This window comes from Nycticebus coucang, chromosome 22 (assembly GCF_027406575.1).
Source record: "Nycticebus coucang isolate mNycCou1 chromosome 22, mNycCou1.pri, whole genome shotgun sequence".
Lineage (NCBI taxonomy): Eukaryota > Metazoa > Chordata > Mammalia > Primates > Lorisidae > Nycticebus > Nycticebus coucang.
The window spans coordinates 24,667,351-24,686,148 of NC_069801.1; the positions used below are offsets into that span (position 1 = coordinate 24,667,351).

Sequence of the window (18,798 nt, forward strand, 5' to 3'; positions counted from 1 at the left end):
CTGAGCCAAAGAAACAAAGTACACACAGAGCAAGGTGGTCTGTTGCCTCAGCACGGGGACCAGCTTCATGAGGGGAAAAACACAGAGGCTTTGTAAACCCACTTCACTGCTGGGTTGGTAAGGGCTGGTTATGGATAGCCTAAAATAATGCCACCGTCCCCCCATCCCCCCTTCCTTAGTTACTTGAACAATGTGCTGGCTGGAGGGAGAGTAGAGGGGGTGACAGAGACACACACAGTACCTGTTGTTGAGAATTGTAGTCAAAAAGTCCCACAGTTGCTGCTGCTGAGTCCACAGGTACCTGCGTGCCTGAATAATCAAACTGAAGAGGCTCCATGCCCACATGTTCCATGGGGTCCAAAGGGACACTCTGGGACTCCATGTTGGAGAAATCCTCCACAGGCTTGGCACCATTGGTGCTGGTCAGCTGGGCTAAGCCCTCAGAACCATTCTGGTTTGGACCCAGAAGATCCACTTCATTAGCAGAGTTCTGGCAATTACCAGGGGTACGGCTAAACAGAGAAAGTAAAGGGCATTAAACCTTATTTTGAGTGGAGAGGGACACTACAGCAACCCAAAGAGCTCAAGGACAATGTCCTTGATGTAATTCATTATCAATAGCACTTAAAACTATTTCTATAAAATAACCAGAGATCCTTTATGGTGCTTATATCCTCTAAAAATTATTCTTCTGTTGCTTACATTTCCATCTAATTCACCCCTTAAATTCACATTAACTGCTTTTAATTACAATCCCTTTACCAAAGAATTCGGAGTTGAGGAACACAGAATGAACTAGAAAACTCACTGCCTGTGGCATCCATGAAAACAATGATCCCAAAATCCAAGTTGCAAAATATAACCCCCCAAAATCAATATTTACTCTTTAAATATAGCAGCCAATAGAAAAATTTGGTTTCCAGGAAAAATACCTCATCTCAGAATGATCCTAACAAAAATGCTTTTACATATTATTGGTATTACTGACAAATGCTAAAACTATCTCCTCTTCTAAGAAACAAGAAGAAGCAAACCATTTCAAAGTTGTACAAACTAAATTCATTAGGATATGCCCCTGCTAAGGAGATAATTCTAAAAATGAAAAGTGATGTGAGAATATAATTTATCATCCAAACAAAGACAATCCTAATAGCAAAAAGGGCACAGGTATAAACAAGTATTGTTCTGGGTAGCCGAGAATATATCATCACCTATGTAAAAGGAATACAGGATTATGAAATCTAAAAATCAGGCTAATATGTATTATTATATTATAGTCAGGGGAGGGTAGCCTGTGGCTACAATTCAATGCTCTTCATCCCTAAAAATCCTGTAGCTGGTACATACTAAAGATATAACCATATTCCTTCTCTCTCTCTCTCTCTCTCTCTCTCTCGCTCTCACACACACACACACACACATACACACCACACCACACCTCACCACTACCACCTGCCTTCAGTTAAATTAAGAAGATTGCTGCAGGCTGCTGGAGGTTAAGGGTGAGAGGCCACCCAAATGGAACTGAACTGAAAAGACCTTAGGTAGTTGAATATTTATTACCCTGTGCCTCAAGTTTCTTCCAAAGACTGTATGTAGTTCCTGATACATGCAATATACAAAAATTAAGTTACAAATACTAAACAACCAAAACTTAGTCTACAAATAACAATACAAATACATTTTAATTTTGGCTTTGGTAGGATAAGAAGGGTAGATGTGTGGTAGGTGTGTACACATATATACACACACTTTAGTTTTAGATTTACGTTAACATTATTCAAAATTAAATTCTCTACCTGCATATCCCTGAACAAAGAAATTTATATATTTGTTTGGGATGGGGTCTTGCTATGTTGCCCAGGCTGGTCTCCAACTCCTGGGTTCAAGCAATCCTCCCATCTCAGCCTCCCAAGTAGCTGGGACTATAGGCGCGCGCCACCACACCCGGCTAAACTATATACCATAACTAAAGGTTGCCAACATACACAAAGAATACTTGCCAACTGTAAAAGACAAATACATTATTTTAAAGCTATATGTATTAAATGATAAAACCTGCAATCAATTATGACCAAGATGGGATAAAAGGCATCCACAGAAAGGATGGATTTCCTTTTAAGCTGCATCTCTGGTACCTCAAAATGAGGGAAATGATACCTGACCCACTACCTCAAAAAGGAGCTTATGAGTCTTAAATGAGACAATGCACAAGTTCTCAACTGTTTTTCCCTCTAGCACAGAGGGATGTGACACACCTCCATTAGTAACCACAGCTCTCTAATATAGTGATTTGGGACAATCCTTAGAAAATTCCAAAGCCACCGACCCAGGGGATTTTGGTATTTAAAAATCACTGATATGACCTTTTCTAGAATCAATCTGAATATTCTAGTGCTCTACACAAATACAAAATCTACCATTTTAGAAATACATCAGGCATTGACAACTTTTAGAAAATTCTACTCTACCAGTTAATTAAACTAGATCAAATTCTTAAAGGGGTGGGTTGAGTGGGGAGGCAGTGGGAGACTAAATTCAAAATAAAACTAAATCAAAACAAACAAAAACCCATAGCCCACATCAAAAATCGGAAGTGTAAAACATACAAACCTAAAATCTTTGACGTCTGCATCAATCCCATTCTGCACTGGTAAACCATTGGTCTTGTCCATCACATCACCCTCCTCCTTCAAATCTCCTAGCTTATCTCCATCAAACGTACCCTTGTTCTTCTTTTCACCTTTGTCGTTTTCATCACTGTCTGCATCCCTTGGGCCCTGTTTAAAAAATAGCTTCAGCTTCACTAATCATCATCAACTATAAAGAGTGGGCAACTGCTGTGGACACCAGACTACACTAGAGACTAGAACAGGATAGTGCCCTGCCCTTTTAGACATTACAATCTAATTAACAAACAACACAGAGGCAGGAACACTGCAGAAAAGTCTTGCCAAATGGGATAGACAGACATACATTTATGTTACAGAGTTTAGGTCAGTCTTCTCATACCCAATGTCCCACCACCCATTTTTTTTCCTTTCTACCCAAAGCCCAGCCACAATTTTGTACCTCATAGGTCCACTTCTCTACTCTTAAATCTACCTATAACTCATAATAAGCCCCTATATGGTGGCTAACAGTATAGAATGAGTGTATTAAGCTGATAAAAAGAATTTCATACTTCCCCACTGTCTATGTAAATTCCTCCCTGACTTCTAAATATTGAGCTAAGTGTGGTCTGACATCATTCCAACTCAAATTGATCTTGGAATATACGCCCTACCAATTTGTGTCACCCCCCTCCCCAAATTCCATCCTATAAGCTTCATGTTTTAGGCATCAAAAATTTACCAATGACCCTTAACTTTAATATTTTTAATGCCGTTAAATGTAACTATAAAATTCTTTCGCCAAAAGTACCCTAAGTACTATTTATATGCTATCTTCCCTCACCTGCCTATCCCAAGCCAGATTGTTAGTGAGGTATAAGTAGCAACATATTAAATTGAAGCATTTGATGTAAAAGAATTTATCTCTTAAGTGTTTCAAATCATAAAGCTTTAAAACACTGAACCTAAAAGAACTGATCCGGTGCCAGGTGTGTTTAAGCCCTGCCTTCTAAGGAAATTAAATCTTGTTTCCTCTTACCAACATCCTAAATTAAGCCCTAGATATATAAAGCAAATGTACCTTAATTTCCAAAAAGAAAAGATTTGGTGACTTACTATGGTATAAAGGACTTTGCGGAACCTTCTATCAAAGGGAGGGTTTAACTTTTACTTTGGTAAAACTAGAGGGAGGCAACCTAGCTTTTCTCTACCATTGACTAATGGTTTAAGAAAGAGAAAGCACATGGACCAAGATAAAAGTCCCTGTTACAAGAAAAGATCTAACCAACAGAAGATGATAACTGCTGTGCCGCATTTCCCGTCACCAAAACCAAACTTCGGTGGGAGAGAAATAAGTAATGGAGAACAGAGCAGCAGACAGTTGTGAACAGACTGAATATGGACAGGCCTATAGTTGCAAAACCAACAAATGTTCTCAGACTGGTTCCTAGCAATTCTTAATTCAGAAAGGGTGACCTGTGGGCCTTGACTTACACTCTTAAACCTTTCAACTACTAGTTCAGAGTCCATTTACTTTTAAAGTCATTCTCTGTTGAAAGAAAAACAAACATTTCCTGAATAACATGAAGAAGGAACACATATGACAAGGAACTGAAAAAAGATACACAACTTAGCTTCATGTGACATCAAGATTGTAAATCACAGCTTTGGAAGCCACTGAGATGTGCCTTTCAGGAAAGAATCTTTAAGTACAGACTGTTATCAATTCAAAAGAATTGAATGATAGCCAATTAAGCACTGCACTGAGAATCCCCAAAGCAAAGATGGGAATAGGGCAAGGTTCTAAAGGCAAAAAGATCTTTAAAATAGCCAGCAGCAATAGCTCCCTCCACACTGACAAGAGCTATATATTCACTTTTATATCCCTAGCACTAAATATAGTGCCTGGCAGAAGTTCAGGAAGTATGATGAAAAAAATTAAAAAGAGCAAAAATCCTACAAAACTGAACTGCTAAAACAAGAAAGTTCCTCCTGTTGCCATTACTATCACCAAATTAGAGTTCAAGAGGCACTAATTTGGTCTAAATGACAAATAAATCTCCCCAAATCAGAAACCATTAATGTTAATAGCAAATGAGTATAACGAGGATCATCCCACTGCCAGACCTAAGTAATCTTCCACAAGTTGACAAATCAAATCACTGGCTCAGGGGAAACAGTTCAGCACCAACCTTCTTACAATGAGTTCAGAAGGTCTGCAGGCAAAAATGGAAAGAGAACAGGATAAAGCAGCAGCAGAAAGAGTCAACAAAAAGCAGAATAATGGGCGGCAGGGGACACTAGGTCAGCTCAATGGTTCTACGTTGTCTTTCCTCAGTGACCCTTACAGGGACTTCCTGAGAACCTGATCACCCCCTGCTCAGACCTGAAAACATGGCCACTAATAGTTACCATCTCAACTAGATTGCCAAGAGCTAGATTTTTAAATATTTCCCTACAGCAAGCTGACTTTCACCAATCTCGTATAGTCCACTACTCCCAAATATTGCTAACTGATTTTCTACTCTAAATAAGCTACTGGTGCATAAGCAGAATGATAGGTTGCTTCTATTGGATGGTGGGGGCCCAAGGGAGGCTTCTACTTCTTGACCTGAATGGCTGTTATAGAAATTCATGAAGACAAACATTTATGAAATATTTTTCTGTAAATAAGGTTGTATTTCAATAGAAAGTTTACTTAAAAAGAAAAAAATTCAGGCCAGGTGCAGTGACTTGTGCCTCTAATCCTAGTACTCTGAGAGGCTGGGGCGGGTAGATTGCTTGAGCTCAAGGGAGTTTGAGACCTGAGCGAGAGTGAGACCCCCCCCCCAATCTCTACTAAAAATAAAAAACAAAGGCAAGTAGATCACTTAAGCCCAGGAGTTGGAGGTTGCTGTGAACTATGATGTCACAGCACTCTACTAAGGGTGACAAAGTGAGAATCTGTCTCAAAAAAAATTAAAAATTAACAGTGACCCTCAATAAAAATGGTTGGCAGAAGTTTATCTTCTAAATGAAACCAAGAGCACAAGTGGGAAAATATCCTGTCAAAGTTTGTTATTAAAAGACAGTGTTGGGGCTCAGCACCTATAGCTCACTGAGTAGGTTGCAGGCCACATACATTGAGGCTGGCAGGTTCGAGCCCAGCCTGGGTCTACTAAACAATAATGACAATTGCAACCAAAAAATAGCTGAGGGGGGGGGGCTTGGTATGGGTGTCTGTAGTCCCAACTACTTGGGAGGCTGAAGCAAGAGAATCGCTTAAGCCCGGAGTTTGAGGTTGCTGTGAGCTGTGATGCCATAGCACTCTACCTAAGGCGACAAAGTGAGACTCTGTCTCAAAAAAAAAAAAAAAAAAAAGACAGTTGGGGCCAGGCGCAATGACTCCTGCCTGTAATCCTGGCACTCTAGGAGACTGAGGAGGGTGGGTTGCTTGATCTCAGAAGTTGGGCAACCAGCCTGAGCAAGAGCAAGACCTCATCTCTACTAAAAATAGAAAAAACTAGTTAGGCATTGTGGCAGGTGCCTGTATCCCCAGCTACTTGGGAGACTGAGGCAGGAGAATCATTTGAGCCTAGTAGGTTGAGGTTGTTGTTAAGCTAAGATGACACCATGGCACTATAGGGTGACAGAGTGAAACTCTTGTTTTTAGATAGATAGAAAGAAAGAATGGGGCTGGAGACAATAAAAATGGTCTCTCAGAAATATGAAGATCACAGAGAAAATAGAAGAGGGTAAAAGTACTAAGTTTTATGGGATTTTTATATTTTTAAAAATTTTTAGGTAAGTTATTCACAACTGTGTAGCTTTAAGAAAGTACTGACACAGGGTGCACAGAACCTACACTGCTCAGCTGCTAACACTGGTCACAGGACCATTAGGTCATTTAATCTCAGTCTTAGTTTATGTATCTATAAAAGAGGGACAATGTTGTTTCAAACAGTAATTATGAAGATCCATGAAATCATGCATATATAAAAGTTTTATAAAGTATTGGCCATTTTATGAAAATACAATATAATTATAATAAATGAATGAACTGGGATGGTATTTCTTACATAATACTACGTATGGCATTCAAGATGTGAAGTCTTAAAATGTCCCCAATTAATTGGTTTAACTCTCAAATACAAGTGTTTGGCCAATATGGCCCTCTCAGGGGCACTGTTATTTTCACAATACAGTGGTTCTATGGATAGAGCTGAGCCTTGCAATCTTGTCAAATTTTCAATCTGGGCCCAATCCCTGCTGTAAAGATTCTGGTTTACTTGGTCTACAGAGGCTCCTGCCTCCTACAAATGTCATACAAGGTTTCTCTTCCAATAGCTCTGATAATCACCCACAATTGAGAACCAAGGTAATTTAAGTCCAACATAAGCCATCAGAAAGGCAGGATTTGTATTTCGCTTGTTTGTCACATATTATCTAGTAAATAATTGTACTGAAAAGACCTAACAGCTAAATGAATGAAAAAAAATAAAAGATTAACAGCATCTTTTTATTATGAGCTTCCTTTATTTATTGATTTTTTTTTTTTTTTTAATTTTTTTGAGACAGTCTTAAGCTTTTGCCTTGCGTAGAATGTCATGGCGTCAAAGCTCACAGCAACCTCCAACTCTTGGGCTCAAGCAATCCTCTTGCCTCAGTTTTTCTAATTTTAGTAGTGACACAGTCTAGCTTTTGCTCAGGCTGGTCTTGAACTCGTGAGCTCAAGCAATCCACACACCTTGGCCTCCCAAAGTGCTATGATTACAGGTGTGAGCCACCGTGCCCAGCCTATGGGTTTCCTTTAGATGAATGTTAACCCAAAGCTATTAGCCCAACTACTAAGGTTAAGTAAGTGATATACTCAAAAATCTCAAGAGTAAGACCAAGATGGGTGCTGATAGGTCCCAGATCTGCACCAAAGAGATGAAGGAGTACAATCCACTGCTAGATATTAAAGAACTGGGAGAGGAACAAACCCAGGTAGAAGAATCACATATTATTGAGGTCAGAATCCAGGCATTTATGGCTCAGCTTCCTCAAAAGACTCGCATAAAGAGAGGAATATTTACAAAAATAGCTATTAATTATTAATGAAATAAGTATTACAATTCCTCCTCTTACTGCAATGATTTTAAAACAAAGCTCCAGGGCGGCGTCTGTGGCTCAGTGAGTAGGGCGCCGGCCCCATATCCTGAGGGTGGCGGGTTCAAACCCAGCCCCAGCCAAACTGCAACAAAAAATAGCCAGGTGTTGTGGCAGGCACCTGTAATCCCAGCTACTTGGGAGGCTGAGGCAAGAGAATCACCTAAAGCCCAGGAGTTGGAGGTGGCTGTGAGTATGACGTCACGGTACTGTACCAAGGGGGACAAAATAAGATTCTGTCTCTTTAAAAAAAAAAGCTCCACATGACAGAAGTCACATTCAATGAGATCAGGAATTTTCCTCCCTTCCTTCTAAAAGAGGAGTATTTTGTGTACCTGCTTAACATATTCAGTCCAAAACTCATAACAACATTAACTAAAGTACTGGCTTCTCCTGCACACACTTATTTGCTTTTCATAAAATGCTAAAAAAAGAAAGAAAAGAAAAAAAAGAAATATCAAATTCCTTCAAGCAGCAACTTACAGCTCTGCTGGTAAAAAAAAAAAATTCAGCATCAAAAAGTATGAGTAAAAGCTTGAAACTGCTACAATGAGAAATAGCTTTTAAATGTAACATATTAAATACAATCCCTTTATGAAGAACTCCATTCATTAAAAAAAGTTTGGCATATATAGTTAACTAGGTAAGCAATATAGCTAAGAATTGAAATTAGGACAAAATATGAAACCAGGCTCCCCACTTTCCCTCTAAATCTCATTTCTCTCATCCATGAATTAAGAGAGACAAGAGTATCTACCTCAAAGGGCGGTTTCAAGGATTAAACGAGGCATTTCATGAAAGTACAATTCCCTTTTTAAAAATATTCTTAAAAGCACTTTATCCAATTTTCGCATCTTTTTTTCCTATTTCCGTTTTCACAGTAGCAACCTCTCTCACATTCCCACTTTCCCCACACAGCTTAAAAACGGCAAGATGTCTTCCCCCCTAGGAAACACATGGCTCTAATCCCTATACTCTTTGTCCAACAGACTTTTCTGAGGTATGTGTACAGAATCAAGCCACCACCAACTACTACCTTTCACGAAACCTGAGATATCAATTAAGATATACTATCATATCATGTACCACTAACAGACACTGACAATATAAACTATGACATAATACCATGTGAAAGATGTATCCCAATTTCAAAATGAACTGAAGTGGGAGCCTGTACATTTTAGAACACAGTATACACCAAGCACTGACGTATAAAGAAAAAGAGTAAGAGTCCTCCCCTCTGCTGTGATGACCATCAGATCCAGGAGAGGGGTGGGAAAACGTATCTTAAACATGGAGAATGGTTTCTTTTTAATAACAGAGGTGAAGACATACACACACACACAGTTTTATGAAATACATTTTGGCCAGACATGGTGGCTCACACCTGTAATCCTAGCATTCTGGGAGGCCAGGGTGGGTGGACTGCCTGAGCTCAGGAGTGTCCAACCAGCCTGAGCAAGAAAAATGAGACCTCCATCTCTACTAAAACTAGAAAAACTAGCTGGGTGTTGTGACAGGCGCCTGTAGTACCAACTACTTGAGAGGCTAAGGCAAGAGGATCGCTTGAACCCAAGAGTTTGAGGTTGCTGTGAGCTATGACATCACAGCACTCTACCCAGGGTAACAGAGTGAGACCCTGTCTCCAAAAAAAAACAAACAAACAAACCCCACACCTTTTTAAGCCTTCTAGTAAATGTCTAAAAGCTTGACACTACAAGCCGGGCACAGTGGTTGATGCCTGTAATCCTACCCAAGGTGACAGTTAAGACTCTGCCTAAAAATAAAGAAATAATGAAAGGTTAACACTACAAAGCAAAGCACGTAGACTTCTTGCTTAAAGGAAACCTAATGAAGGGGCTCTAGCCTATAAGTAAGTTTCTAATATCCTCGATAATTTATTCTTCCAAGCAAAGTATATCTTATAGCAGTGCTTACCAAAATTTAATATGCATGCAAATCACGGGGGGGGGGGGGGGGGAAGGGGGCGGTCTTGTCACAAATGCTGATTTTGATTCAATAGGTCTGGGGTAGGAATCTAAGATTCTATATTTCTAATAAACTTCCAGGTGACACTAATGCTACTAGTCCACTAACTTTCAGGGGCAAGACTTTAAAGGTTTGCAAAGAATCTTCATTTATAGTATACAGCCATACAAATTAAGACTTTGTTAAATTTTGACTACCCCCACTTTGTAGGAGAAAAATTAAGGTCCATTTGAGACTCAAATCCCTTAAACTTTTGTCTGCATTACACCATAAAAAGTTCTTAAATAAAAATCAATTAAAATAGCACTAGTTACCTAAAATAAATGCAGTGAAGCCTAAAAAAGCAAGTCATCAAATTTTGTGGCACAAATGAATTGCTATTGAATGTGTATGCACATTTAATAACATTCAGAAAGCAGTCACTCTCTACAGAACAAATAGAAAGATCTTCCCTCAAGATATTTTTCAAAAAAATCTTTTTTTCTGCAAGGTTAGGGTGATTTTCACCTTACTTGAAGTTTAAAGTAGTCTTCTCATTTCCCTGAGCTTCTATTTTAACCAGCAAGAAAGAAATCATGATCTGCTTTTCTGACTGGCTCAGTTTCAGTATGTTTGAAAACGATCAGCTAATGCTCCAGAAGACCAACAGCAATATCGTTAGACGGGTGATTTCACCCAAAGGCCTCAAAAATACAGCAGTTACTTCCAATTTTGTTACCACTATGAACTATTTATTCTAAGAATAAATAAAGGATAGACAAAGAAAAGAAAAATAAAAGACTTAACTGATTTTTCTGAGTTTTTCCATCATTCTGAAAACTACTACCCTCAAGTTTGGAATTCACATATGGAATACTATCAAAAACATACGGCAGGTGCTAAGAACAAACTGCAGTTGTCAGAGTATGTCAGGCTGAAGTATTCTTATCACAGAAGCCAAACTACTAAACCAAGTTTGTACAAAGTGAACTCAAGGAGACAGGAAAGCTAAACAAAGAGTTGAATAGCTTCATTTAAGCTGTAATCAAGAAACCTCACTAAAAATGGAAAACCACTACAGAAAGAGATTACTTTCGTCTGAACCACCATCTCCTTATCTATTGTATGAGAATGACCTGTAAGTACTTGCTTTGAGGTCTATAATCACTATGCCTTGAGAGATGATGTTTTCAGGTTTCAGGGGATATTGGAAGTAACCGTGCAGACACCCAAAAAGTGAAATACTACTCTTTTAGAACAATTATCTACAAGAAGCAGATTATCTTCCTTGTTCTCTGAACTCAATACTCTGAATAACAGCCTAGATTTTAAAAGAAAAAAGAAAAGGCTCACCTTTTTCAAGAAGATGCACGTATATCATGACAAGCACAAAGTGATTCAGGTTTCCATAAACAGAGCTTTGGTCAGGTGTCATCCTAACCAACAGGCAGAGCGAAGGAAGGTTAGGAATAAGATTAACAGAGAATAACCACAAAGCTGACAAGCAGTTCATTGATCCTCAGCCTTCTGTCCACCAGAAGCCTGTACATGCCAACATATGGCTTGATGTCACTGGATCAGTCCTCCTGTAACACGCTGAAGATGTAACTTAAGTCAAAATATAGGTAATATCTCATTACCCACAACATTCCTTCTAAAAAGCTGGCGCACAGATTTGAAGAATGTTCATTTATCTTTACACGTATCTCAGAAGCTCAGTAAATTGTATGACTGTTAAAAGAGAGTCCAATTTTCAAAAAAAAAAAAAAAAGAGTCCAATTTTCCGATCTCACCTATCTATCCTGAGGTCTTAACTTCCACTGTGGTCACAATGTTTTTATAAGAGAGCTATTAAAAAAAAAAATCCACCAGTCTAAAAACAAAGACGGAAACCACCAAAAGAAACAGCTTTTGTCATAAAAATAACTGTCTATTGAAATGATTGTTTAAAAAAAAAAAATAGGCAAAAATAATAATTCAGTCCTATCATTTTATATTTCTAATTCCCATTGCTTTACTGCCTCCCACAAACTTCACAGTAACCAGAACGCCAGTAACAGGCATTCCCAAGAATTGGAACCAGGTCATACACAACAAAAATAACAGCCACAGCCATAGGGTCCAGTTCACCACAGTAGCAACTTACTTAAAGCACACGACTAATTATTTTCCTCCAATAAATGACAAGTTACAGGCAGTGTTCAGAAGGTAATACTTCTGCTGAGCAACCTGTCCTCACAAAATGAGGGAAAGTGATTAAGGACAGAAAAAGAGCTAGAGATGGGGTGAAAAAAGAAAAGTAACTCCGTTCTTCCAATGAGACAACAGGCAAATGATAATTTGGCCTGATCTCATCCCTCACATCCAAAAGATAAATCTTGTTCTTCCCAAGCAGCCCCTAAGGAAGGTTCAAATAAAAGAAGCCATTTCTTAGCTGTTTCATAGACTATTAAACCTAATCTAAGTCTCTGTAGGGTCAAAAAGAACCAATCAAGTCAGCTTTAATGGCTAGGACACAAGAACTGTACTTGACACTTGAGTAAGCTACACCAAAAATGAATTACTGCAACTCTAAAAGAAGTTGAAAGTGGAACAGGGAAAACAGGACGAAGACTCTGATACTTGGCAAAAGATGTATGACAATAAAAATATTAACCAAAAAATGTTATAAATATATAATATATAAATATTATTATAAGTATTAAATAATAGATAGCTATGGAGGCAAAATTATTAACAAGATTTGGAAGAATCACTGCTAACAGGTGGCATTTTAGCCAAAAGGACTTCAGAGAAAGGTCTTTAAAAAGATACAAAACAAGTTTAAGTCAGGAGAAAAGGAGAGAAGACAGACTCAAGGTGCCCCTCATGGCCTTCCAAGCTGTGACTTGGAGTATGAAGCTAGTCACAGAATACAAAATGGGGAAGACTCGAATGGAAATGTATCTTTAAGACTTCCAAATCTAGAAAGCAGATGATATAAAGGAACAGTTTTAAGAAAGTATATCAAAATGCTTGAAGAAGGCTGCTTAAGCCTTAAAAGGCAGAGGCATAGACAGAGAGATGGCTTTCACTGCAATTTAGCATTAGAGAAGTCAATGATGATGAACTCAAAAAATAAAAATAAAAAAACAAGTAAAGAATTAACAGAATGTCTAGTTTCCTGACAGGTATGAGAAGTAAAGCTATTTGAGGAAGGCCAAAGCTGACCAATTAGATAAAGTCTAGCTAGCAAACAAAGAATGATCTTACAGATCAGATTCATTTTTAAGTTTCTTGAGTGATGGTAAATCACTGCACTCACATCTGAAATTCCCTACTGACAACCCAAATTCAGCTTTTTTTTTTTCTAAATTCAGCTTTTAAAAAATTCCTTCTCTTTTTTCTTTTAAACTAAAAGTAGTGTTTTCTAATAGATCAATCAACTTTGATCTAAATTCAGTTCTTACCTCACGTTATCAATGTGTCTTCCAAAAAAACATTATTTCTCTATTTTTAAAAAGTTTAGTTTATGCTCCTACTATGTTTGCTGAGCTCTATTTATAGTGTTTTAAAATACCCTGTAATTAGTGCTGTGAGTATCTAAAGAAACTAAACAGGCATGTTTTGCTTTAGGAGAAAAAAAAGAGAGAGAGAGGTAGGAACAAGTTCCTCAAGCCAACTTACAAATCCTCCTTTTCTTAGACAGGAATCGCCCGGGGATGAGCTCAACACATACTCCACCATGCTAACGCCTAGTCCCCCACTCTCCGATCGTGGGGACAGTACAGAATTGACCTCACTGTTCACATGGAAACTCTGACCAGGTCTTCTCTGCACCATGATTGGCTGGGAAACTGAATGATCTACAAAAAAGATACACAAGCATGATACAGTGCAGCCAGAGGCTCAAACAAATTATGAGTGATGTCTCGTGGATAAACCAATGACTGGGAAATCAGGAAACCTGCCGTGATCCATTGAGCCAAAACCTCCTATTGTGTCTTTCCCTAAGTATGACATTCAACATAAGCTAAGGAAACAGAACACACCCTCGTTTATATCCAGAAAAGTAGAGAAATACAGCATTCTCATAACTGGTTTATCTAGCTAAGTGGATAAAATAATGTATATCCCTTTCAAGTAGCAGGATTTCTATTTAATATATGTTACTGATGATATTACTAAAACAAAATATGATTTTACTGCCCTTTTTAAAAACAACATAATTTGGTCTTTTCTGATGACTCACTGTCATCATGAAGTTCTGTTCTTACAATGTACTATAACGCAGCACATCAGCTTTTGGGGTTTTCTGCCTGTCTCCTTCCTATCATCCGTCACTTCTTTCTGCTGTCATATGTCTATCTCTGTAAGATGTCCCCATCCTTCTTCAGGGGTAGTCTGTCAAAAGAATGTCCATGCCCAGTGACTTGATTTGGTCCCAGTTACATTTAAAAATAGATCATCCCATACACAGTACACAGGGGAGGAGAAAAAGAACATGAACTTTAAATGGCAGGTGTGGGTTTTCTAATTCCAGGTATGCTGACAGCAGTACAAAACAAAAAGTTAAGCTCAAATTATGGTCATTTCAAATAAGACCATTGCCCTGTGGCTAGCACTTCAAAAAATATGAAGATTTAACTTTGTGTTAATTATGTTTTAATAAATTACATCATATAAGCTCCTTAACAGCAATTATACTACAGGAGAGGACATTGCTTGACATGCTTATGTCACTGATGTTAAATTCATGACTTGCCAATTGCTGAGGAAAGGAGCTCTAAGACAGGCATAAATCACAGTACAGATGCTAGATCTAGATTACCTGATGTTCCCCAGGCACTGTCTCGCCATTGATCACCCAGGAATATTCCTTTTGGTCCATCTTTGCTGGTTTCATCTGTTTCCCAAAACTTTTTACCTGGCAAGAGCTGCTGCAAATTAAAAATAATAGATGCTTTTAAAGAATTCATAAAGGATGAACGTACAGCAGTCAACACTTTCTTTTAGACAAGAGTATTGAAGATGCTCATGTGCCCTGAAGGTCTGTAATCAGTCTTCTGACTACATAGCTGTAGTCAGAGCTCTACTGTATATTTGGTAAAAGTCACAGAAAGGCAGGGGGTGGAGGGACTGGGAGAGATCAAACCACCAATAAGGGGTCAGTTTAAGTATCTACATTTATCCATTCAACCCATGGCAAGATTTTTAAGGAAGGGGGAGAGAAACTAATTTTGGCCCAATAAGCTAACTGCTAAGTGGACTCTTATTTAAAAAAAAAATACCCACAACTATTAACGCTTCTGCCTGTATGTGCACTAACTACCATACAAAGTTACTCGAGCTGGAGCACGAAGCCAGCTGTGAACCTCAGCTATGGAATGCTAGAAGCAAAATTCTCTTCCTTTATACACAGAGATTCTATTAGCCAAAACCTCTCCCAACTACAACATTAACCAATTCCAAGATTTTTGGAGAGACAGAAAAACCATTCCCCAATTACCAGAAGGGAAATAAAATCTCCTAATCTCCATTAATTTTAACATTGTTTGGTAATGCCATTATTGCGACTGCACAAATCATTCTATTCTTCACAGAAATGTAGGCCCTGACCCTAAACCAATATGAGAACTTTATTAAAGCTTCAACCAAAGAAATGCCAAGTACCCTTCAAGCAAAACACAGTTTTACATGAGAGCAAAGCATTAGTGACCAGGTTTAAAAAGTACAATTCCACTCGATCCCCATCTTTCTTGGATCTGTCTGGTCACCAACTTTCACTCACTAAAATGTTCCCTCTCCTTTTTCAACTGCTGTTACTCAGACAAGAAACTAAGAAGTTTCAGATAGTATTTAACCACGCTTTTGAATGTAAAAGGACACAACTGGAGAGTTGAATTTCTCAAAGGAATACAATAAAAACTCAGAAGCAGGGCAGCACCTGTGGCTTAGTCGGTAGGGGGCCGGCCCCATATACCAAGGGTGGTGGGTTCAAACCTGGCCCTGGCTGAACTGCAACCAAAAAAAAAAAAAAAAAATAGCCGGGCATTGTGGCGGGCGCCTGTAGTCCCAGCTACTCGGGAGGCTGAGAGAAGAGAATCACTTAAGCCCAGGAGATGGAGGTTGCTGTGAGTCCTGTGACGTCATGGCACTCTACCGAGGGCCATAAAGTGAAACTCTGTCTCTACCAAAAAAAAAAAAACTCAGAAGCACAAAACATTTGCTCCCCTTCTTGACAATAAAGGCTTGACTTTCCCATTTAATCCAGAATCCAGTAATAATAGAATAACTGAACTCTGCCCTCACTAAAAGAAATCTCAGCTTGCCAAATAAAATTTCTGGGTCTCTCAGCAAAATTTTAATCTACCCTTAAGTAACACTATAAATCTATCTCATGGACAGGATTTACCACTAGGACCAAAGCAGTTTTCTACACACTTCAGGCCCTAGTTTGTCATTTTCTAATCAAAGATGATGATGTCAAAAGACACCAAGAGGCCTTGATCCGGCATTTAATTGCACTGACACCTAAATTCCTTAAAAAGGAATAGTTAAAAGTAGTAGTAGATTCCAGGTGGGCCTCTCAGGTCTGTCACCTTGAGAGGATTTAGGGAAGACTGGGGAGCAAAATAAAATAGCAGAGGACCCAATTCAAATCTGAAGCACTGGCCTAGACAACTTTGAAGTTCCAGTGTGAAATATTACAAACTGCCCTGGACCTCATTCTCTTTTTACTGATGAAGGAAATATTTTTCAGATTGCTCTGATGATTAGAGATCCTACTGGTAAGTGCTAACACAGTTGGTTCTCAGTAAACATATTCAGTGGCATCATACCTAAGAAAAATAGCCATCAAATCACAGATAGAATACTCAAAACGTATTACTGAATTGTAAAACATGCAAGGAACAATTCAAGAATTCCTGTCTTTAACCTGTTTTTTTCCCCTTTTAGTCTCAAAAATGCCCTTTCCAAAGACTGCAACTAGAATTTCTTTCCCCATTGGTTGAACCCTAACTAAATTTCTAATTTTCTCCTGTATTTTGTAAAGAATGAGAATAAACAAGAGTCCACATTAACTACTCCTTTATGTTTCAGAAGAAAGAATGTCAGGGCAAGGGTCACTACACTTGCTGGTTACTTTTATGCTCCACATAATAGTGGGAAGAGAACAAAGGTAATCAAAACCATTTTTGGCCATTAGATGTTTTTAGTTGTCCATCCATCCCCACAGAAACTCTATTCAAAACTCAGGGAACAGCTTCTCAAAGTACCATCCTCCATATGCAAACAGGTAGTCTTGTGGACAATTTGTTGAAAAATTGCTTACTGAAAGCCTTCGAGTTGAAGGCTTCAAAAATCAGGTCTGGGATCCTCTCATCTTTCACAATAGCATGCCAGCTGTCATACTGTGCAAAGCCAAAACAAGCAAGTAAACACATAAGCAAAGTTGTTTCCAGACCAAATTCCCTCAAAAAGAAACAACACATCAAACATGAAGCAGAGTGCTAAAAAGTTGAGATTCTACTTCAAAGTAGTAATCAATGCAACAAAGTCTCAAAGGAATACACACCCAAAAACCAAGCTCCTAGCTCAGCCACCAAGAGGCAACCATTTCTCCCACTATTATATCATCCATATAAATAGAAATCTTAAATAGATGCTAGGAGCAGCCAAAAAAAGTACTAGAACTCCCCTAAGATTTCACAAAGTAGCAACAAGAAGATCAATAAACTGTTATTAATGGAAAGGGCAAGGAATTAAAAGATAAGTTTAGAAAAGATAAAGAAAAAAGAAGCTGGCCAGGCATGGTAGCTCAAATCTGTAATCCTAGCACTCTGGAAGGCCAAAGCACATGGATTGCCTGTGCTCATGAGTTCGAGACCAGCCTAAGCCAACGCAAGAACCTGGGCTCTAAAAATAGCTGGGTGCTGTAGGAGGTGACTGTAGTCCCAATTACTTGGGAGGCTGAGGCAAAAGAATTGCTTGAGCCCAGGAGTTGGAGGTTGCTGTGTGCTGTAAAGCCACAGCACTCTACCAAGGGCAACAAAGTAAAACTCTATCTCAGAAAAGAAAAAAAAAAATGGTTTGGGGCGGCGCCTGTGGCTCAGTGAGTAGGGCGCCGGCCCCATACGCCGAGGGTGGCGGGTTCGGACCCAGGCCCAGCCAAACTGCAACAAAAAAATAGCCGGGCGTTGTGGCGGGCGCCTGTAGTCCCAGCTGCTCGGGAGGCTGAGGCAAGAGAATCGCGTAAGCCCAAGAGCTAGAGGTTGCTGTGAGCCGTGTGACGCCACGGCACTCTACCGAGGGCGGTACAGTGAGACTCTGTCTCTACAAAAAAAAAAAATAAAATAAATTAAAAAATAAAAATAAAAAAAAATAAAAAAAAATGGTTTGACACCCATAGTTCAGTGAGTAGAGCACCGGCCACATACACTGAGACTGGCGGGTTTGAGCCCAACTCAGGCCTGCTAAACAATGACAAGTCGGGTGCCGGTAGTCCCAGCTACTGAGGAGGCTGAAGCAGAAGAATCGCTTAAGCTCTACTGAGAATGACATAGTAAGACTCTGTCTCAAAAGAAAAAGAAAAACTGAGGCAAAAGGATCACCTGAGCCCAAGAGTTGGAGGTTGCTATGAGCTATGATATGACGCCACAGCACTCTACCCAGGGTGACAGCTTGAAACTCTATCTCAAAGAAAAGAAAAGAAAAAGGGGGCGGTGCCTGTGGCTCAGTGAGTAGGGCGCCGGCCCCATATGCCAAGGGTGGCGGGTTCAAATCCAGCCCCGGCCAAACTGCAACAAGAAAATAGCCGGGTGTTGTGGCGGGCACCTGTAGTCCCAGCTGCTTGGGAGGCTGAGGCAAGAGAATCGCATAAGCCCAAGAGTTAGAGGTTGCTGTGAGCCCTGTGACACCACGGCACTCTACCTGAGGGCGGTACAGTGAGACTCTGTCTCTACGATAAAAAAAAAAAAAAAAAAATGAAAAGAAAAAGGAGGTAGGAGAAGATAGTCATAGCATGATGGTGGGAAGGTTGGGGGAGAGTGGAGAGGTGCAAGGGTTCTCTGCAAACGGAAGAAAGCAAAATACTAAGCCAAGATAC

The 18,798-nt window shown here is 39.3% G+C and overlaps 1 protein-coding gene across 14 annotated transcripts in view; it reads right to left on the reverse strand.

Annotated features, from left to right (window-relative positions):
- PUM1 (pumilio RNA binding family member 1) overlaps positions 1-18,798 on the reverse strand; it is a 153,816-nt gene that overhangs the window by 60,547 nt on the left and 74,471 nt on the right. For 8 of the 14 annotated variants that reach the window (XM_053576844.1, XM_053576843.1, XM_053576842.1 and 5 more), the window contains exons 4-7: positions 14,521-14,629; positions 13,377-13,555; positions 2,614-2,780; positions 242-512 (exon numbers count right to left, since the gene is read on the reverse strand). The exons of 2 other annotated variants lie outside the window; for them this stretch is intronic. In XM_053576844.1, coding sequence (XP_053432819.1) covers positions 242-512; positions 2,614-2,780; positions 13,377-13,555; positions 14,521-14,629 — 726 coding nt within the window. The remainder of the gene's footprint in view (positions 1-241; positions 513-2,613; positions 2,781-13,376; positions 13,556-14,520; positions 14,630-18,798) is intronic. 4 more of the 14 variants (XM_053576848.1, XM_053576849.1, XM_053576847.1 and 1 more) reach the window with 2 other exon arrangements.